This window comes from Rattus rattus, chromosome 2 (assembly GCF_011064425.1).
Source record: "Rattus rattus isolate New Zealand chromosome 2, Rrattus_CSIRO_v1, whole genome shotgun sequence".
In the NCBI taxonomy this organism is placed as follows: Eukaryota; Metazoa; Chordata; class Mammalia; order Rodentia; family Muridae; genus Rattus; species Rattus rattus.
In genome coordinates, this window is record NC_046155.1 from 192,408,195 (window position 1) to 192,429,716 (window position 21,522).

Here is a 21,522-nt window from a genome sequence, read left to right on the forward strand (position 1 = left end):
AGGGGTTGAATGCTCGAGGGAAGTGGCCTGGAGGCTCACTTCCCACAGCCCTTGAAGGTGACCGTCCTGCATCTCTCCTTCCCGAAACCCAGAGTCATGGACCAGCACAAGCTCAGCAGGGACCAGTGGGAGGACCGGATCCAGGTGTGGCACGCAGAACACCGAGGGATGCTCAAGTGAGTGCCTGCCTTTTCAGCACTCCTTCTCTGGGACTGCAGGTAGCTCTTCCAGATAGGTCAGCGCGTGGTCTCCGTGCTTGGTAAAGTCCAAGACAGACAAGTGGGCTTCCCTTGGGGAAGAAAGTTTGAGTTTTGTGTTTTAAACACGGCCTGGTGTTTTTGTCTGGGGAAAGAAACAACTCAGTTGAAGCCTCCAACGCTCTCTAGTGCTGACCACCCTTCAGTGGAAGGCCCAGTGGCTGACACTCGTTTGGCTGAGGGGAGCACTGGTTGCCAGTGAATCCGGTTTCTGTCTCTCGTTGGGGAGCTTTAACTGACTTGATTATTAAGGTTACTGCCTTAACGTAATATATCCTATCTATAATGTAAGCACAGGCTGCGGGTGAGAGGGCCAGTGAAGCTTGAGGGACAGAAGCATGGGGCTTTAGGAAACTCAAATGAAGACCCCAGGCCCTGCCTCAGCCTTGTACACAGCCCCACTGCTTCCTTACAGAGGCCTTGAGTGGACCAGGAGTCTTTGAGAGTCCGTTCTTGGGATCCCTGATTGTTCTGTGAATGCAGGAGTCAGGATTATCCCTAGCAAGAGAATAAAAAGAAACAAAAAACTCGTTTCCTTAGAAACCAGGGCAAATCAATGGGTTCTAACTGAACTCATGGGGCAGATAAATTACAGGGCTCCAGACGACAGGCCCTCTCATGGAGCTGCTTGCAGGCCTAGCTCATCTCTGCTGCCTTTGGTAGCTCCAGGCCCTGCCTGCCTGTATGCCATGGCTCCCACTCTACTCTGCATGACTGGCCTTCACTTCAAGAGTAAGCAGAGGCCTGTGTGTTTGGGTATGAATGCTGCCTGCTATAACACCTAGTTTTCTTTCCCATCAGGGACAGTGCTATGCTCGAATACCTGAAGATTGCCCAGGACCTGGAAATGTATGGGATCAACTATTTCGAGATCAAAAACAAGAAAGGAACAGACCTTTGGCTTGGAGTGGATGCCCTTGGACTTAACATTTATGAGAAAGATGACAAGTGAGTTAAGTTGATTTTAGCTGTGGGGTAGCAGGTCTGGAAAACAGTCGGAAGTGCCAGTCGTGTGTGTTGGACTGTGCTAGCGTCATCGTCATGGTGACTAGAAGTTAGCACCTTGGACATCTGTTCTGCAGCACAAGGAACCTGTGGCCAGGGAAGGCCTGGAGTGCAGCGACTCTAGGACCCTGAGCCCTATGGAGTGCCCAGGGTGGATTCCTGGCTCAAAGCATGTGCTAATCTAACCAGGAATGCCGGTAATGCCACCAGACACTCTAGGATTCTGTAAGCAGCAGCCTGCGTGTATGAACAATTAGTTAAATCCCCTGAGCCTGCAGAAGGTGTCTAATTGCTTCCCAGCCATTACTTTGTCTGTCAAGCAAGGTCTGTGAGCGGAGTCGTGGAAAGAGAGCTGCCTGGCACTGAGAGCCTCTTGTCAGAGCTGCAGGCATTTGCCCCACAGATGGCTTCTTCCCGCCAGGGAAAACCATCCTGCTTCACCAAAGGCGAGGGAGGTGGTCCTGGTGGTTGCCTGAGCACAGCCGATTGGCTCTGGCTGTGGAACCGTGAGACAAGAATACCCCGGGGTCTTGATGTCCCCGGTATTCGTAGGTTTTATCTGTGAAACATGGAGGCCTAGAGCCTGGGGATACAGCTGAGTCCCGTGAAGTGTGTCGGGATGTGAAGCTCTGCTTTGTCTCCTGTCAGCCCCCCAGATCTGACCCTGTCCCCGTGGTCTCTCTCTGGAGCTATGTAGGACACTGGCCCTGCTGATAGTATAGGACACGTACATAAAGAATCCAGTTAGTGGCAGCTCTGTGGAGTCAAGGCCAGCAAGGGCTACATGGTGAGACCCTGTCTAAAATATAAACAACCCGTTCCGAACATCCCAGGAACCCTGAACCCTTGGAGAACCAGAATGGAGACTTGCTGCTTGCTAGCATGGTGCAGTGCTGGTAGAGAAACAGAGTCAGAAGGCCACAGAGTCTCAGAACCAGGCCACAGCCCTTCCTCCAAACCTGGAGTGGAGCCTGGGGCCTGTGAGCCATAACCGTGCCAAAAGCTGTGCACGGAGTCAGAAAGTCAGAGAGCACCGGGCCCTGGCCCTTGTCGAAATTCATGCGGGAAGCTGCCTCTGTCCTTTAACTCCATTTTTGAACAGCCAGATTTTGCAACAAGCCCTGGCGAGGTCTGTCCAAACAGGTTTTTCCAGCTGTAAGAAACACCCGTAGGCAGGAACTTGCTGATGTCAGCCTGTAACCACCTCAGCCTGCAGAAATGTTGCTTTTTTTTTCCCCAAGTAAAATTTGAACTGTGCCCTACTGGTCCCTCCCCTCGCCTCCCAGGCTTCCATTCAGCAGCCAACTGCCATCCTCCCAGTTCTTCCTCCTCCTCTCCTGGTAGCAGTGGGCAGCTCAGCTCCCATCACCATACCCTCTAGAGGAGGCATGCCCTCTCTTCAGAGGAAAAGCATTTAAGTGGGCATTGAGTCAGCTAAAAGCACAGTTCTTTCCCGTCTGCAGTAGCTGTGGGAGATTGTTCTGGGCTCGGAGGGACCAGAGCTCTAGGGGCCCCGGTGTTGAATTGCATCCTTCACCAATAGAACTAATGGTGGGGATTGGATATTCTTGATACATTGTTAATAGGAGTAATCTGATACACAAATAAACAGATATATCTTATCATAGCCTTTTTGAAATTAAATGGGCTCTGGCTGGGAAATGTCTCCCGGGGAACCCCTTTTCATGGTATATGTCACAGTTCAATGGGAACAGGGGTACTGAAAGCATTTGTCTGTCCCCTTTCTTTAACCCTGGGCTTGGAAGGAGGAGGGGGAGGAAGGCTTACATAGTCCCCACCCCCCCTAACTCACCCCCTATGGGTGTCCTGCACAGAAGTCCAGTAGGCTGGATAATGAGTCCTGACACCCTCATAGCAAAACTGACAGAAGAATAAGTGGACTTAGGACATGAGGCTGGCCCTGGGTCCTTAGTCTCTTGCCAGCACCCCTCCCCCCCACTCCCTGTGTTGCTCGTCATGAAGTGTGGGTAGCAGTCCTGGTTCAGGTTCACATCTCTAAGAGAGTAGGTCCTGGGGGAGCTTAGTGGGCTGGTTGGAGACCACACTCCATCCGCTGGGTCACTGAGGATGGCTTCTGAGGTGTAGTGCTTTCCAGCCTGGGGCTGGTGGTGTCTCAGATAAGATGTGCCTCACCATGAACTGTGGCACCTGTACTCGTCCCAAGAAATGAAACACCGCAGTGGTCTCACCATTGCTATTTTGGGCTTTCCATTGACTTTTAGAAAGGCTTCAGCTTGAGTTTCACACACAGTCATATTTGAGCTTTGCACTTCGGGTGAGTGCCTCAGGGTCTCCCCCCAAAGCGTGTGTTGTCGGTGGGACAGTCCAGCCTCCAGTGGGTCAGTGCCAGCCAGCGCCATGTCTGCCCTTCTCATTGTTAGAGAGAGTCTACAAAACTGTACTTACTGACACTGATTCTTAAACACTTCCAGCTACTGGTGTTAATGTCCATGGATGGAACTTTTTGTAGAATTATTATCACGTTAAGAAAGCAATCCAGGGGCAGTCACAGATGCCTTAACCAGAAGGAGCCAGTATTTTCTCGTTACTCACTCCTCAGGATTAGTGTGAACTCAGGGGTATTTGTGAGCGATGGCGCTTATTTTGCTGCTGAGGTTGTTTGAGGTTCAGCTTGTGGGGGACTTTGGCATTGGTATCTGTGTAGTTCACATTTAGCTCCACTGTGCAGAGACTAGCCTTACTCCCTTGCGTCTCAAGATGCCTCCGTCCTATTCTGTGCATGCAGCAACCAGCCATCTCCACACACCTCTGGTTCCTCTTGGTGGAGAGTCCCATGTCGCTATTGCCAGCTTCCTCCTCCTCCTTTTCCTCCTTCCTTCTCCTCTTCCTTTTCCTCCTTTCTCCTCTTCCTTTTCCTCCTTCCTCTTCTTCCTCCTCCTCTTCCTCCTCCTGCTCCTTTCCTCCTCTTATTCAAGGGTTTACAAGTGACCCAGGCTACCCTAGAACTCACCACTCTCCTAACTCAGCCTTCCAAGTGCTGGGATTCCAGGCACACATCACCATGTCCAGCTCCTCCCCCCACCTTCTAAGTCGGTGACATGTGAAGGGCAGTGACAGTATAAACCCTGTGGCAGTCTTCTGGGTGGACCCCGCTTATGGCACACGTGTGATCTCTTTTTAGACAAGGACAGGAAGAGAGAATCCTTGTAGGCTTTCCTTTTCCAACTGGCTAAGAATTAAGGAAGTTCCCTAACTCAGAAGTGAGTCACAGCTTTCTAGCCCTTGTGTTCTGACACTACGATGACGCTATGAGTGGCTACAGTTTGAGCTCAAAGCCGTAAGGACCATCCACGCTGGACCTAGCCTTTGGAAAACAGACGCCTGCAGAGAGGTGCTGAGCCCGCCGAGCCATCTCCTCAGCCCAGGACAGCTTTTGATGGCAGTGCTTGTGGTTTGAGAGTCTGTTTGAGAGTCTGTCCTTACTTCTTTCTGGATTGCTCTTCCTTCTGGTAAAGTGTGGGAGAGTAGACTGGAGACGTGGTCAAGCAAAGCACAGTGGTCTCGACATCTATTAGTGAAAAAGCCAGAATTCAGGCCAGGGGTGTAATGACATCGAGTAGTAAGGCCATATAGGGCTTTGGTGTCGTCTTGTTGTGTCACAGGGGAAGGAAAGGGGCCTGGGGGACCCAGGACAAGGAAACCTGTTGACATATCTGAGGAGAGTGCTGGCTGGCTGGCTGGCTGATAGGGAATTAATCAGACCAGCAGAACAGAAGTGGGGGCTCTGGCAGTATGAGGAGTTGGGTAGGGTAGGCATGTGGGAGAGGTCAAATAGGACAAAAGAGTGTACCGGATTAAGAGTGTTTACCACAGGTGACTCAGGGTGATGCCCCATAGCTGCCCAACACTGAGGACGAAATCTGGCTGCACCATTTGGTTGAACCTGGGATGGTAAAGGCAGTTTAAGCATGGTGGTCTTCTTAAGATGCATCCTGACTTCCTTTGTGTTTTGCCTGAAGAGGTTTGCTAAGGTCTCTCAGTCAGAACATGTGAGGGTGTATCTATCTAACTGCTGCTTTTCTCTTATAACCCCAGGTTGACCCCGAAGATCGGCTTCCCTTGGAGTGAAATCAGGAACATCTCTTTCAACGACAAGAAGTTTGTCATCAAGCCCATCGACAAGAAGGCTCCTGTGAGTTCAAGTGTAGACCGGGTCACTGCTTCCAGTCTCCTGTTCAGGAGAAGACTGAGGCTTCCTAGTGTCGTCAGAACACAGTGTTCCTCAAGCTTCCCTCTAATGGAAGCCTGGAGATCTTTGGGCCACGTGACTGACCACTGCCGTGGGAGGTTGCTATGGAGACCATATGGTGTCTGTCCAAAGCTAAATGATGTAATCTTAGTGTTCACACAGAGAAAGGGCAGTTCTCATTGACCTTGACCAAGTGATAATAAGTGCTTCCCAAAATGACACACTTCTGCCTCGGCACACCCGGCTTGCCCAATGTTCGTGTGGGTAGACCGCCTACCCCCTGATACCAGCTTGTGGGTGGAGCTCATGCCAGTGTCTCAGCAGTAGCTGGTTGGAGAACAGACAATGAGACCTTCAAGTCCAAAGGACCAAAATTTGGCTTTCTGTACTGCCTTGGGTTTACCAGTTAACTGTTCCAAGTGTCTCAGAGCATGATGGGTCCCCAGGGGTTCCACTCTGCCTCTTGCTTCCTGTCTACGATGGGCAGCCCACCTTTCTCCTGGGGTCACTCTGGCCTATCAGATGATCATGTGGGCAGCAGAGTGTAAAGTAAGAGCTGAAAGGGCCGGTGTATTATGAAACTTTATTTGGGTTTTATTCTGTTAGCATTTAAGCTTTCACTTGGTGTTGGGCCAGACACAACTGTAGTAGGATAGAAATAGCAAGAACTCTGTTTTCTAGATTGTTTTTTAAGTGTGATGTTTTTAAAGAGCTTCCTCTGGCTTTTACCACAGTTATAGGTTGGGAAAGACTTTGGGTCCTGGGGCCTTTGTGTTGCTGTTCCCTAGTTACAGTGGTAAGCTCAGAGAGGAGTATGGTCTGTGCCCATACCACCATGTCTGCTAAGCCTCTGAGCAAACCGGCTCAGAACACTCAGTTACTTCCTGGCGCTTGAGCTAGGCTGGAAACTGTAAAGTCAGCAGGTCTCCGCTTGGCTTGTGAAAGTATTTTCTTTATTGAAATGTTTCCTGCTGTTAGTAAACTTGTGACTCCTTTTCCCCTCCACGGGCACTCACATAGTTCTTTAAAATTAAACTGTTTAACGCAGACCCAGGCTCCATGGTAACGGCTCCCATTAATATGCAGCACCCCCAGCTGAGGGTCACAATGAACCCATGTTCTGTGGGCAGCGAGGTTGCACAGCTAGAAAGACGACTCTAAAGTCTGGGTAGATTGCTTTCTGCTCAGTGCGGTGCCCACACATTTTCAGAACTTTTTTCTTTCTTTCTTTTTCTTAAAATTCAGCCGACAGTAGAGGTGGCCTTTAGGGCTAGACTGTTGAAGAATGTGTACGTGTGTGCTGGCATACATTTTAACTTTTCTTTGGAAAGCCAGAGAATGCAGAGGCAATCGTGGTCGATCTGATTGAATCCTTGCACACATGTTCACTCTAGGTGGCCCTGTGGGAAGCCTAGCTCAACTTCTGAGCTCCAGGTTTGAGGAGACACCATGCCTCCAAAAACAAGTTAAAGAGCAGCAGAGGAAGACATCGACACACCCCTTCACCATGCATGCACCCCAGGAGCCCAAGGTTCCAGAATTGATCTGTGACAATGGACGGTCATTGCAGTGGGAAAAGCAATGAGACCAGGCAAAGAGGAGGATTCTCACTGTGAATCTAGCAACAGCCCTCAGAGGAAAAGTGAAGCGGTTTGAGGGGAGGGAAGGAGGTAGCCAGGCCTCTCAGTGTAGGCCCAAATGCAGAGGAAGCATTAGTCCAGGAGCTGAGAGGTGACAAGGAGGCAGTGACCCTCCATTCCTCCCCAGGGCTGTGGAGTGGCCATGCCTAATCCCAGTATTTTACTTTGGGCACAAGAAAACTCTGTTTTAAAGGTTAGACTATAATATAAAAGACAGCAGAAACCCCGAAGGTAAGGAGGTGTAGGGTTTCTTTCTTGTTGCAGCCTTTCGAAGGGAACCCTGGGAATGTTTAGAACTTCTCCAGAAGGTAAGGCAGGAAGCAGCATCTCCCTGCCCGCTCATGACAGTCTGGGACCTCGTTCTGACTTCTAGGTGGGCTCTCTGAGCTCATTCCTTTCAGCGTGTCCAGGCAGCCACCTCTCCCTTCAGAACAGGTCCTGCCATTCCTGTAGCCCCCAGGGAAAGGCAGAGCACCCTCAGGCAGCTGTTCAGTAGCTTTGAACTGTTGGAAGGAGCCTGCACCCTGCTGAGCTGGCTGCTCAGGGCAGCCTCTCAGGAGCCCCTCTGACAGACCCCAGATGGTTCTGCGATTGGACTTTGGCCTCATGGGAGCTGTCTGGGAGTGTGCCAGGATTTGGGGTGTCTCGGTTCCCTTTCCCTTACTCTTCCACCTGATGATTGCTTTTAGGGCCTGGGCTGTCCATCCTCTGAAAAAAGCCTCCCCTGGTCTCTCTTTATGGCATTAAAATGCTCCCCAAGGACTTGAACTCACAACTCTTTTTTTTTTTCTGGAGCTGGGGACCGAACCCAGGGCCTTGAGCTTGCTAGGCAAGTGCTCTACCACTGAGCTAAATCCCCAACCCTTGAACTCACAACTCTTAACTTGGAGTCACAACTGACTTCTGTCAAAGGCACAGGAGAAATTCCTTCTCCTCACCCATCCAGCTGCCGACTGCTAACTCTGGAGTGTTTTCTAGTAGTTTCTGAGTCTGTTTCTTGTAGGCAGGGGTTGGGGGAGCCTCATGTTAATCTGTAGTTCTGACTCTGGAATTGTTGTGATTGGTTTTTTCCTAAAGGGGAGTTGGTGCATTTCTTTGCACGTACCTGTGAGTCACAGTGGGACATTTTTGGGCCCTGTGCCTTTGAAGCCATTGGGCCAAGGTTGTTTTCTCCTGTGCAATAAGAGATAGGTGGGTAATAAAAAATTCCTGTTTCTCTTAGCCCTGTGGACTCCTCCCTGAGAAGCCCAGTGACTTAATAATCAGTCTGTGAAACCAGAGAGGAGCCCCACCCAGGAAGTTGAGGGTTCCAGGTGGCCTCCTGTAGACAGGGGAACTAAAGGGCCACCATTTGGTGTGGTACATTTGGAGGGAACCAGGAGGCATTTCCAAATAGACCATGCCTCCCCGCTGTAAACTAAGCTAATCCTGGAAGGAGCAAGAACTTAGGAGGCAAGGTTGTCTGTGGCCATGGCCCTCAACCTGTGCGTGTATACTGGTGACAGAGTTTCCAAATACTATGCTCTGCCCTCCTCTCTGAGAAAGAAACCACCTCCATTGTGAGCACATAAGGCAGCCAGCCCAAGCAGCCTCTGCACGTAGCAGCCAGGGTTTACCATCCCAGGTACTATTAACACACTGTTCCAAGTCCCTTGTGACTATTTTTTCCAACTTAGTCTTATGGCCTTCCCATTATACTGTTGCCCTTGTTCTGTGGCCCTGAGGCTGAGTGACAGCGTGCAGGATGCTCAAAGGTGTGACGGCGAGCTCAGGGGTAGTTGACATGGTTGATAGGGCTGACACCAGAGGGCTATGGTACATCCCTGGTTCAGGAATCCAGAGCAGTGGGTATCAGGACAGTCTGTACGAGCCTGAGAGGTGACGGAGCTCAGAAGTTAAGGTGTGGCGTACACAAAGGGACGGGCAAGGATGGATGGTGACAGGCTGGGGATGAGAAGCAGATACCAGAAAACATGGTACACTGGGAGGCCAGTGATAACCAGCTTCCTCGGTGCAAGCCTCGCTCTGTAGGCCGAGATCTAGCATGTACACACCCAAATATACAAGTGGATGCATATTCCCAGGACCCCTCCCACTTTGGCCCACTGAGCATATATTCGATATACAGGGATTGGCCCCCCTCCTCTGTGGCCTTTGGCCTTTTAGAGAAGCCAAGAAACTCTTGTTAAGAAGGCCATTGAAGGAACTGAAGCCAAGGCCGCCCTGTTGTGTTTTGTAGGACTTCGTGTTCTACGCTCCCCGCCTGAGAATTAACAAGCGGATTCTGCAGCTCTGCATGGGGAACCACGAGCTGTACATGCGCCGCAGGAAGCCCGACACCATCGAGGTGCAGCAGATGAAGGCCCAGGCTCGGGAGGAGAAGCACCAGAAGCAGCTGGAGCGGTGAGTGACCAGGCAGGACCGTCCCCGTGAACTGCTCTCGCCTGGTTTATCACAAACCATCCAGACACACGCTATGGCATCTCTCTGCTTGTAGTGGCAGACCAGCAGCTACGTCTGCAGGTCTGGGTCTGTGTGAACCTCACCCTTCCTTCCTTGTCTCCTCCTCGTCCCTATACCAGACAACAGTTGGAAACCGAGAAGAAGAGGAGAGAAACTGTAGAGAGAGAAAAGGAACAGATGCTCCGGGAGAAGGAGGAGCTGATGCTTCGGCTGCAGGACTTTGAGCAGAAGACCAAGAGGGCAGAGAAAGGTCAGGAGCTCATGCTGCCCGCCCTTCCCCCACAGTCACTCCGAAGTTGGTTCCCCCAGAGAGTCAGGCAGGGTTGGCTCACAGCCAAGAGGACTTGTTCAAGAGTGCTGTCTCTGTTTAACACAACCCCCGTCCCCACCCCCAGACAGAACAGAGCAATGGCAGTGCCATCATTGAGAGTAGAAAGCAATCCTGTGCTTTATTACTGTCTGTGCCTGCCATTGATCTCACACACACACACACACACACACACACACACACACACACACACACACACTCTCACACTCTGCTAAGAATGTTGAACTTTAGTTAGATGCCACATCCCCTCAGCACATACCGGCTGTCACAACCAGCTCGTGACGTCTCTACCATACATCCCAGGCCCTGCCCTGCAGCCCTGCCCTCTGAGGACATTTTAGAATAGAGAAGAGATGCTCTTCAAGCAGGCATTTCTATGTCCCAAGTCAGTGTCCAGGTGATGAGTCGTTAAGGCTGTTCTGCCTCAGGCTGCCATTACTGGGGTGCAGCAGGTCAGAGATGTCAGACCTGGCCCCAGGAACCATGATATCTGACCAGCTGCTCCTCAGTGGTCTCTCACCACAACTGAGGAAATTATCTTAGCAGCGGCAGGAATGAGCCCCGAGCTGTCCCTGCTCACAGCCCAGTGACTCAGGACTTTGTGATCGGGAGATGGGTTTTCACTCAGTCTCCTTCAGCCCACTTGGGGTGGGACTGGAATGCTAAGGCTCATTTCCTGCCTGGCAGTCTGAGCAACCCTGACTCCATGTTCTCTGCAGAGCTCTCCGAGCAGATTGAGAAGGCCCTCCAGCTGGAGGAAGAGAGGAGGCGAGCCCAGGAGGAGGCTGAACGTCTAGAGGCCGACCGCATGGCCGCCCTGCGGGCCAAGGAGGAACTGGAGAGACAGGCAGAGGATCAGATAAAGAGCCAGGAGCAGCTGGTAGGGATTGCCTGGTTTCAAGATGCTGAATTATAGAGAGGCTGCTCTTGGGGAATCAAACAAGTGACATCTGCCTTTCAAAGCGCTCAGCTAGTGCTGTAAACAGATCTGTACAGGGGGGTGGGGGGAGGATTCAGACCTGTCTGAATCCTCAGTCAGGGAGGTGGGGGTGGATGTGGATGCTCAAGATCCCAGAGACACAGGGAGGTGCCTACAGGGTCTCCTGAGCAGGAGGAGGGAGGGGGCACAGCTCATCACCAGGAAGGCCGTACATTCTTGTGGGTGAATGTTGCTTCACCAATGGACTCTGCCAGAACGATTCTGCATACCCCTTTACCCTCCCTTGTAGGCTGCAGAGCTGGCAGAGTACACTGCCAAGATTGCCCTGCTGGAGGAGGCACGGAGGCGCAAGGAGGACGAGGTGGAGGAGTGGCAGCACCGGGTGAGTGAACCCCAGAAACCAGGCATGGCCCTGGGGTATTTCTTAGGAGGGTGCACCTCTGGGGGCTCAGCTGCAGGCCGCATCACAAGTTTCTGGAACCTCTTACAATCCTCTGCGGATGCCTTCTCTGTTAATGAGGCAGAAATCCCCAAAGGAATGGCCTTGACCCTGTTCACGAGGTAGAGCAGCACGCTGGCACTGGATTAGCCGAGGAACAAAAGGCCCACTCATTCCTTCCCCTCACCGTGTCCCTCTGTCCCACGCTCTTCAGCTGTGATCAGACACCCCTCACCGGGGACTAGCTTTGATTCTAATTGCTTGGGTCCCCCTGCGGCGGGGTCATAGACCCTGAAGTGACAGTGGGGGTATGCTGGAGAACTGTGGAGGTTTCCATGACAGCCGGGCTCCCAGGTCTGTGACTGAACGCTTACCTTTGAACCTGCTCCCGAGGGAGCAGCATCCAGTGTGTCGTCTGCCTTGTCTTCTTTACAGTGCCAATCTGTAATCGCTGAAATCCTGAGTCCTCTCAGAGAGCCCAGGCTTCCCCGTCTTCCTGTAGCCCCAGGACATTAGAGGGCCTAGGTGTGATTCTTAACAAGGACTGAGCGCTAGGCTCAGAGAGGCCCCTCTCCACGTGTCCTTCTGCTTCTCCAGGTCCCTTTCTGGGTCTGCCCTGGACCCGTGTCTCCCTTCTGTACCTTGCCTTCTCTAACCTACCTCAAGCAGAAAACTTAGGATTTGGGGAAAGTGCTCGTTGTAAGAATATTAGTTAAAGAAAGCCGTTTATAAAGCAATTGTTTGTTAGAAAGGGGTGCGGGTTGATGAGACTTGGTCTGGGGCCCAGTCAGAGCCAGATACATGTAAAGACTTCAAGCAGTGGCACTTCCAGTAGCTGGAGAACATAGCCAGTGAGCGTGTACCAGGTTTATATATAGGCAGAGAGACATGGTGCTCTGGAGTGTCCAGGGTCTGGAATCTTGATTTTTCTCGTTGCAATGTCACTCTTGCCAAGAGCCAAGGGGAGGCAGAATCCCCGGGCTCCTTGATGACAGACTGTGCCACTTCCTACACGACGGACTGTGCAAAAGAGTTCTCACGTGACCAGCGTTCTCCTCTCCAAAGGCTAAAGAGGCCCAGGACGATCTGGTGAAGACCAAAGAGGAGCTGCACCTGGTGATGACGACTCCCCCGCCCCCACCACCCCCCGTGTACGAGCCCGTGAATTACCACGTGCAGGAGGGGCTGCAGGATGAGGGAGCAGAGCCCATGGGCTACAGTGCCGAGCTCTCCAGCGAGGGCATCCTGGATGACCGTAATGAGGAGAAGCGGATCACCGAGGCAGAGAAGAACGAGCGTGTGCAGCGGCAGCTGCTGGTGAGTGGGCAGGGGCACGAGACAGTATGCGGGACTCCACCCCCTGGTACCTTCTCCTGCCCTAACCTAACATCGCCGCCTCTCCCCACCAGTCCATGCGGACTGGAGCCATGACCTCACGTGGTAGGCAGCTCAATAACAGATAACTTGCTTCCTGTTTCAGACTCTGAGCAATGAGTTGTCCCAGGCCCGGGATGAGAATAAGAGGACCCACAATGACATCATCCACAACGAGAACATGCGGCAAGGCCGGGACAAGTATAAGACGCTGCGGCAGATCAGGCAGGGCAACACCAAGCAGCGCATCGACGAGTTTGAGGCCATGTAGAGGCCAGGCCGGGACCAAGGGCGGAGGGCACCTCACAGCAGGCAGGTGTCACTCTTGGCTCTGTAGTACTCTTTAAGTCTAGAAACCCCCTTGCCGTGTTCCAGTCCCCTAACGAGCAGGTACCGGGCGATGTTCTGCCCCAAGACCAGTGGAATCCTCCCTGGTTGCTTCCAATAGTATCACATAGTGCCAAACAGGCCAGATTTTTATGACAGTTGCCGAATCACTTCCCGTTCGGAGCAGGGATTCGGAGGGCTGGCCCGAATGACACAATTCAGTGTCACTGGGGTAATAATAGCACTGTGGCTCACACACGGGTGCCATACTTTCTCTAGTTTTACAATGAGCTCAAATCGATTTTGTTCTTGATTTCTATGAAGGATCCATCTCTGTGTGTTGAGGGGTGAAAATGATTTTGAAATTTGAGTCTTAAAGGATGCCCCCACACAGTCTCCTTCCTCCAGACCGCTGGCAGAGTCTCCTGCGGTCCCTCAGAGTGTACGGTACAGGACTCTCCGATACAAAATTCTCATGCTTACCCTGTTAGCATACATTGTTGGACTGATACACCTAATGATCTTCTATAGAAAATAGTATTTATATATAAGCGATAATATGGGTTTGTAACATTAGTTTTAAAAAGGGAAAGTTTTGTTCTGTATATTTTGTTACCTTTTACAGAATAAAAGAATTCAACATTAAGAACCATGTAATCACGACACTTGATCTGACACGGGGGCAGGTGGGAGACCAATGACCGCGGCAATCGCCGCTGTACAAAAATGTTAGTGGGTTTTGTGCATGTAAAACGCACACTTCAACTTCCTGTCAGTTCCTTCACTGAGAGCAGTCAGACTCCAGCCCCAAAGGGACTCAGGCCTGTTTATTGTGAACAACTTGTTCCTGTTTTCAGTTTGTCTTCCTTCCTTGAGCCGGACTGTCCTTTTTGGTTGTGATGTCCTGTGCAGGTCACTCCGCACCAGATTTACACACAATAAAAGTTCTCCAAGGCTTTGTGTCTGATTGCATGGGGGATGGGGGAAACCTCTCGGAAGCATAACTAATCAGAAAGGTGTCTTCCCTGCTCCCTTCACTGGGAGACTTGCCACCGGGCAGGAGGCAGACAACATTCACCTTCTATTCTCCTCTGAAGCACATAAAACAAAGCTAACATTTTTGTTAATAAATGCTGGGAGTCATGGGTGCTGTTGAACATTTATTGAAATCAGAACATTTCCACGTCTGTCGGCAGTAGGCTCCCCGACAGTAATCTTTCTGTTTCCTAACCACACACATAACTGTAGTCGGTTGTTGGTGATCAGGTGGTTCTGATTCTGCCATGATCTCACTTCCTGTTGACCTTTGTGGGTCTGCAGTCACCTTGGGCTTCACCTCAGTGCAGGATGAGTGTCATGTCCGTCCATAAGTTGGGGCTGGACAGGACTTTCTGCCACTGAAGCTTGGACTGTGAGCATGAGTCGGTACAACCCGGGGCACCTCCCTCTGCAATGAAAGAGTGGGTGGATGTGACTGCCACTTTGTGCGCCTTAGCCTTTAAGCAAGTTCCCAGGAGAAGCCTGTTGTCACCCCCACCCTTGCACAGGTGGGATCCCTCCCAAAGCCTAGGTGTCCATGCTCTAAATCAGTGGTTCTCAACCTGTGGGTTAGGACCCCCTTTGGGGACCAAATGGCCTTTTCACAGGAGCTGCCTAAGACCACTGGAAAGCAGATACAGATAATACAGCTCATAACACTAGCAAAATGGCTGTATGGAGTAGCAATAAAACATGAGGAACTGTGTTGAGGGTCACAGTTAGGAATGCTGACAGCCACTGCTCTAAAGGGAAGGGAGGTGGACTCAGGCCTTCAGCTCTTCCCAACAGAGTCATGGAAGTTAATTCTGAGACTGGAGGTGGTCTGAGGGTCCCAGAGGTTGGTTGGTTGGTTAGAAAACATTTGCATTCCAAGGAATGCAACCTCACGTCCAAGACGCAAGACCTCACATCTTGTTTAGTAATTCCCAGCTGGCAGTGTTGAGAGCAGTGCAGGTGACTGGGGAGGTCTTGTGTGGTGCAGGGCCCTGCTGAGAACCGAACCTGCCTACTCCCAATAGGAGGCTGACCATACAATGTCAGCAACCCCCTGGTGAGCCATAGTGAATGGCGCCCTTGTCTGTCCCCTCAGTGATGCCTTTCCAGGTGTATGGGTTAAGATATTTTTCCTACAAAAATAATCCTCTTGTGATTGACAACGAGGGACAAAAGTAAACCCTGTCCTTTGCCTGTTGTGAAGCCTGAAGCTTTTGTTTCTTTAGCTGATCTAAATCTGATTGAAATTGCTAAAATAGTTGGCTGTATTATCACTCTCTTGCAGAGTTAGACCTGGACTTGGGGATTCCCGTTAGGACAGGGTAGGGCAGTTTCAAAGCCAGCTAAATTGTTTCCACCTCAGAAGCAGATATCTGTGTCGGGCAGTCACTAAGGGCATAAACCTGTGGGTTTTTTTTACTGAACCTCAGAGACTGACCCACAAAAAGTGAACAGACTTACTTGAACCAAGCCTGGCTTCCCCCAGCAGACGGTCATTCATACCAAACATGGCCTGGTCCCAGACAGTCAGCTCCAAGGTGGACTGTCTCAGCTGAGAGCTGCTCACCCCGTTGAACACGAAGGAGTGTTTCCACTGGGGACAAGCCTGCTTCTTCAGTACTGGGGACTTCACACGCAGCTTTTGTTGGTCTGGCAGAGTGAGACAGCTGAAGGGGGAAACCAGAACCTTGAAGCCACAGTTCAGTGTGTAACCTTCCCCGAGGGTACACGGTCTACGCTGATCTAGGTTAGGATCCCAACGCCTGTCCATGCGCTTTCTCCCTAGAAAGTTCCTATTTCCTTTTAGAGCTGGATCCCACATCAGATACTTAGGCTGGGTTAGAATTCTGTGGTATATGGTTCTCACTATGATGATCTCGTGGCCATGCCACCATTAAAGCTAGTGCCTAGGGACCAAGGGTCTGTATACAAGTGGCTTCATTGTGCCCCATTGTCAGAATACATTACAGAATGTATTCTGTAAATACATTCAGAGAATTCAAACTTGCCATAGGGTTCTGTCCTGACAAGCCACCATGTTTTTAATGCTTCAGTGGCTAGGGGGGTTGTCCCTCTATGATTAGTGTTTTGAGGACACTAGTGTGCCTGTGATGACTAAGAATGGCCCAGAGTGACCATATGATGCTTAACACAAGAGGAGGTGCTGAGCTAGGGGAATGGTAGCGGATTTCAAAACCAATGGCCGATATTTCAAGAAGCGATGAGGTCTGGGTATCCGGTCACAATGTTATCCCCAGTCAAACCTCAAAACTAAATCCTATTTCTTAGAAGTCATGGTCCTTAAAAACATGCTACGTTCCATTTCCTTTTATAATCTTTACGTTTTATAACCTGTTTTGTGCATGTGTGCACGTAAGAACTAGTATGTGTCACACGCGTGTTGGTCACAGAATAACTAGCAGGAGCTGGTTCTCCCTCCTCTGTGTGGTTGGTTCCAGGGACTGGACTCCATCAGGTTGGGCAAGCGCTTTTATCCACAGAGCCATCTCACCACACCTAGTTTAGATTTTCATAGGAAAGCTAAAATGAATCCAAATGGCCTATTCTTTTGGGTGTTTTCCTACATCATACTCATACTCACCAACACATTAATACTTACCCCTTAACAAACGAGTTTAAGGTGCCATCTGACCTCACCGGTAAATTCTTGGCTCCCAACACAACCAAACACAGTTGACCATTAAGTGCTAGCTGACCTGTTCCGGAAGGAAAGTCACACCTATGTATAGGTGTGCATGCAGCATCGACACCCAGAAAACAGTAACCCCCTAAGGAGCCGCAGCCTCCAGGCCTTAGGAGAGCTCTCGGAAGAGGGACACTTCTTCCACAACCTTACTGGCTTTGCCCACACACTGCCTTTAGGGCCAGCATGCCGACAGATGGGAAGGACGTGAACAGACCAGGAAGGTGGCAGTTACAGAGGACTGGGGGAGCCCAGGGCGGGGGTGGGGGATGCAAGCTGACTGTAGCTCAGGGAGCAGAAATCAGCCGTTTGGTGTGTTTCTGGCCCTGGGAGCTCAGAGCAGAATGTCCTATTCCTGTCAAGGTCACCACACTGCCCTTTGTCATTCTGTGTTCACTACCCTCATAGCATGTGCAAACCTTGCAATATCTAAGTTAAATACATGGAAGTTATGCCCTTGGCCCACTCCATCCTGATCCCTGAGCCTCCAGCTCCTAGTGCCTCTTGGTTCCTGAAGAGCCAAGCTGACTTCTGGACGCACGCTTTTGCAGTGTCCCCTTTTACCCACAGGGCCACCAGAGGCCTTGCCTGTTCTGCTCGCCTGTGCTCCCTCAAGTCAGTGTGAGTTCCAGTGTGCGGGATCAGTGGGCAGTGGGAAATCTTTTGCCTACCTCAAACTGTCCTCAAGGCTTTGGGGACAGTAACACAAACAGATGCTCAAGGGGCTGGAGGTCACCAACCTTCTTGGGCCTCCTGGAGCTTTCTCGGCCCCTCGGGAAGGACCAGTTTGGCCCGAACAGCAAGTTCTCCATTATTCTGAGGAATATTTTCTTCATATTTCTCAGCCTGAGGGTGAGAGGCGGAGGTCAGAAGTGGGATCCTTCCCGTGGTACCTCAGAACCACTCAACCATACTGTGCATTTTGTCCCAACTCGGTCCATAAATGTTCCAACCCCCACATACCCTCCCCAAGGCCTAGGGGCGGGATGGGCATGTTTGGTGGACTAGTCTTCTGCCTGACACTGACATCCCTGCCCCTCAGCATGGGAGGAACAAGCCACTCCCTCACAACATCAGAAGCCACCGGAAATAGCATGCCTCCAGGAGGCCTGGCCAACAGTGGGCTCGAGAACAATCACGGTCCCATCTACCGGGCTCGCTCTGAGTCAGAAAGATTGGAGTTTCCCTTCTGTGCCAATGTCTCCTTCAGGCACTGAGGGCAGAAAGCGTTGCAGACTGTGGGTCTGACGCCGTAGGCGAGACATGGATGTCTAGCCCCTGTGGAGACACCATTTGGTCCGCAGAAATGGTTTCTCTGGTCATGGGTAATTTTGTCAGAAAGTGGATGAAAAGCCCAGAGAGGGGGTGATCCTGGCCCTGATGGGCCTTCCATCTCAGGTGGGAAGTCTACTGGGAGGGAGAGTCATGTCTGCCACTACCAGAAGCTGCTCTCTCAGGGTTCCAGGACTCCCAGAAGCCTGCATGGGCCAGCCATTATGTACGCTGAAGCATCCCACAGGTCCTTGGGTGCCAACTGGGACAGGGACCCTCAAGGTCTAGAAACCAAGTGCCAGCCCCTGAATGCCACAGGGCTCCAGCCCGTGGACATAAATTCCTGTTCAGTGATGGGATACTACTCTCTCAGCGGGCATCAGGTAGGGTGGCTTATCCTGGCACTCTGCTGCTAGCCCATTCGACAAAGAGGCTGAGCGGGATACCCATGGGTGCACTAGCCAGGTTCATGCTGCCAACAGGGAGGGGGCAAGGTGGAAGGGGGCTTATCCGCAGGAACATGAGTGAGTTCATGGTGACTGGGCGTGCTCAGCCCCTGCAGTAGGTTGAATGAAAACTGTCACTCCATCAGTTCAAGAATTTAAATACTTGTCCTCAGTTGGTGGTAAGCTTGAGGAGCTTACAGAACTTTGGGGATGTGGAGCCTTGTTCGAGGTGCTCCACAAACATCTGGGGTGCTCTATGAGAGTCTGAACCCTCAGCCCACATCTAGTTTGCCCACTCTTCCTTCCGCGTGCCCTTGAGATGTGGCACCAAGCTTTCTGTCCCTGCTTTTACCATGGCTCCCCACCATGGTGGACTCTCCCTGTGGAATCATCCAAATAAACACTTCCGTCACTTGCTTCTGGTCATGGTGTTTTATCACTGCCACAGAAAAGTAACAAAAAGACACACCTTGGCCCGAAGAGGGTACCATCTGGCATTCTGTGCTGCAGTGCCCTCGAAGTCCCATGTGGCGAGAGGAAGGATCACTTCTCCAAGGAACACCCTCCGGGCTAGGGTACCTAGGTGCCACACAGAGACCTGCAGCCTCCGGGTCACCAGCTGCGCAGGGTCCACTTGATACTGCAGATGCGAGGACAAGGTTGTTAGCCAGGTCCCCTAGAACCACCCCCAGGCCTGCACAGGCTGAGCCCTGAGACTTAACTGCAACCAGAGTCCAGGTGTAGCCAGGGTGGGCCAAGTTGCTTGGAGCCAATGGTCAAGACTCTGCCTGTGTACCAAGCCCCTTGTATTATTCTCACCCCCAACAGCACAGTTCTCATCCCCTCCTGCCCCTATTCCCACCAGACACCCTTTCCTAGTTCTCAGATCGTGGCCAGGATGAAGGAAATCAAACCAAGAAGTGTGTCAACACAGGATTTGCCCTTCCACAGGGCCACCCTGCACCAAGCCAATATTAGCCCAAAATACTAAAAATCAGACTTGATTTCTAAAAATGCAGTGGGACCATAACTGGATAGATATAAAAGACATGTTTGACACTCATCAAGCCCAAGAATATGTCCCCAGTACCACAATAAAATAAATAAGCAACTGAGTGAGTGAATGAATGAGTGAGTGAGTGAGTGAGTGAATGAATGAATGAATTAATGAATGAACAAGCTTCCTTGCCAGCATGTTTACCTTGGATAGAAATGTATGTGAGTAGAAGGTGGAACAGAGATCAGGACTGTAGGTGACACATGGCCCTTCTGAAGGCTGTGCTGCCTGCCACACGGAGCACTCCCACCTCAGCCTCTGAAAAGCCAGATTTCAGTCCGCACATTGTGCTTTTTCTGACAATGAATACAGAGGGCAAACTGCCGGGCCCTCTTGTACCACGCGTCTTTGGCCTCCACTAACACAAGTGAGGTCAAGACCAGGAGGCATTCATTCAAGGAGGGTGCGGCCCTGAGCCTGGAAGCCATCAGTGGTGGGTGGCACAGAAACCCACACAACCAGCCCTGACCTCTCACGGTTGACCTTTGTGACATACTGCCTACCCTAGGGTTGTGGCACGCTGTGGGTGCACATGCGCTCTGGTTGGGTTTCGTGGCCTCTTTTCCACTCTCCGTACCTTTCTTTCCCTTTGAGGGACAAGATGGGAGGGAGACAGGAAATAGAACACTGTCTGCATTTGCACCCATCGGTGGTAGTGATAGGTACTATTCCCCAACCCTACCCTCCTGGCTGGCCTTCTCCTCCCTCTGGGATCTATGTGGCTATATGGGTCTAGTCACTCTTAAGCCATTGGCTATCTCACTGTGTAACCCTGGCTGGCCTGGAACTCACTATTAGACTAGGCTAGCCTCAACTCACAGAAGTCACTTGTCTCTGCCTCCCACGAGCTGGGACTAAAGGTCTGTGTCACTACACTTCCTGCTCTATTTCTCCCTCTGTCAACCAACCAACCATATCATCCTGCCTCCTCCCTCATTAGTCAATTAAGCCCCGACTGCAAGGCTGTGCTTGCTGCCCTGTGAGAAACTGTTCCACAAAGAGGGCCATGGTGGAATGGGGTCATGGTGATGCCTGAGGGCCATTCCCTAAGCGCTCACCCTGCAGGCGCTTCTTGGACTCCCTGAGACATGGAGGCATTTCCTGGATCCTCAATGGCTACTCATCCCTACCTGATGGACAGGACTACTCTCCCCAAGTAGCTTAACTTACTGGTCAGACAAGAACTAGCTTCCATTGTGAGATGCTCTCCAAAGCCTGCACCAGCGGCCTGAAGCTGTGATAGACGATGGGGTCTGACATCATCAGAGAACAAGAGTAGGCAAGGACCAAACACCCAAATCTCCTGTCTCCGTTCCCCTCAGATTCCCACTCAGAGAGTCTCAAAGGGGGTTGAAACTTCCCCTGAACCCAGAGGAGTCCCCAAGAAATGTTCTGTCCAGAAAACTGTGACGATTGAATTTTAGAGGCTCAATTTGTTTGTAGGAGTGTGTGTGTGTGTGTGTGTGTGTGTGTGTGTGTGTGTGTGTGTGCAGAGTACAGTATGTGTATACGGTGTGTGTGTGTATAGTATATGATGTGTACAGAATGTCTGTGGTATGTCTGTGTGTTATAGTATGTATTTGTGTAGATGTGCAGTGTGTGTGTATGTGTGGGTGTGGGTGGTGTGTAGTGTGTGATGTATACAGTATGTCTGTGTGCCATAGTATGTATTTGTGGAGGTGTATGTGCATATGGGGAACAGAGACTGACAGTGCCTTCCTCAATTGCTCTCCGTTTTCTCTTTGGAGACAGATCTCTCAGCTGAGCCTAACACTGTTTGGCTGGGCTGGCTGACCACTGAGCTCCCCTGCTTCTATTCCCAAGCACTGAGGTTACCCACACGTGTCATGACTGTCCTTTTACGTGGGTCCTCATGCTTATGTGGCAGGCGCCCTACCAGCTCAGCCATCTCTCTGGCCCAAGCCTCTACTCTGGTATACACACTTACCGCAAGATGAGGTATGATCAGGGTGGAATGGCTGTCGACTCACATAGAGGAGGCTCTCA

At 51.2% G+C, this 21,522-nt stretch overlaps 2 protein-coding genes across 2 annotated transcripts in view; one reads left to right on the top strand and one right to left on the bottom strand.

The window, feature by feature from the left end:
• Window positions 1-13,960, top strand: part of Ezr (ezrin) — a 43,155-nt gene extending 29,195 nt beyond the window's left edge. The window contains exons 5-13 of the mRNA XM_032894736.1: window positions 93-176; window positions 1,059-1,205; window positions 5,340-5,436; window positions 9,373-9,536; window positions 9,716-9,846; window positions 10,644-10,804; window positions 11,154-11,246; window positions 12,369-12,620; window positions 12,784-13,960. Of these exons, the coding sequence (XP_032750627.1) occupies window positions 93-176; window positions 1,059-1,205; window positions 5,340-5,436; window positions 9,373-9,536; window positions 9,716-9,846; window positions 10,644-10,804; window positions 11,154-11,246; window positions 12,369-12,620; window positions 12,784-12,948 (1,294 nt within the window). The 3' untranslated portion in view covers window positions 12,949-13,960. The remainder of the gene's footprint in view (window positions 1-92; window positions 177-1,058; window positions 1,206-5,339; window positions 5,437-9,372; window positions 9,537-9,715; window positions 9,847-10,643; window positions 10,805-11,153; window positions 11,247-12,368; window positions 12,621-12,783) is intronic.
• Window positions 13,961-14,341: 381 nt separating this feature from the next.
• Sytl3 (synaptotagmin like 3) overlaps window positions 14,342-21,522 on the bottom strand; it is a 69,147-nt gene continuing 61,966 nt past the window's right edge. Inside the window, exons 12-16 of the mRNA XM_032894738.1 lie at window positions 18,928-19,098; window positions 17,481-17,586; window positions 16,657-16,753; window positions 15,498-15,703; window positions 14,342-14,451 (exon numbers count right to left, since the gene is read on the bottom strand). Of these exons, the coding sequence (XP_032750629.1) occupies window positions 14,342-14,451; window positions 15,498-15,703; window positions 16,657-16,753; window positions 17,481-17,586; window positions 18,928-19,098 (690 nt within the window). The remainder of the gene's footprint in view (window positions 14,452-15,497; window positions 15,704-16,656; window positions 16,754-17,480; window positions 17,587-18,927; window positions 19,099-21,522) is intronic.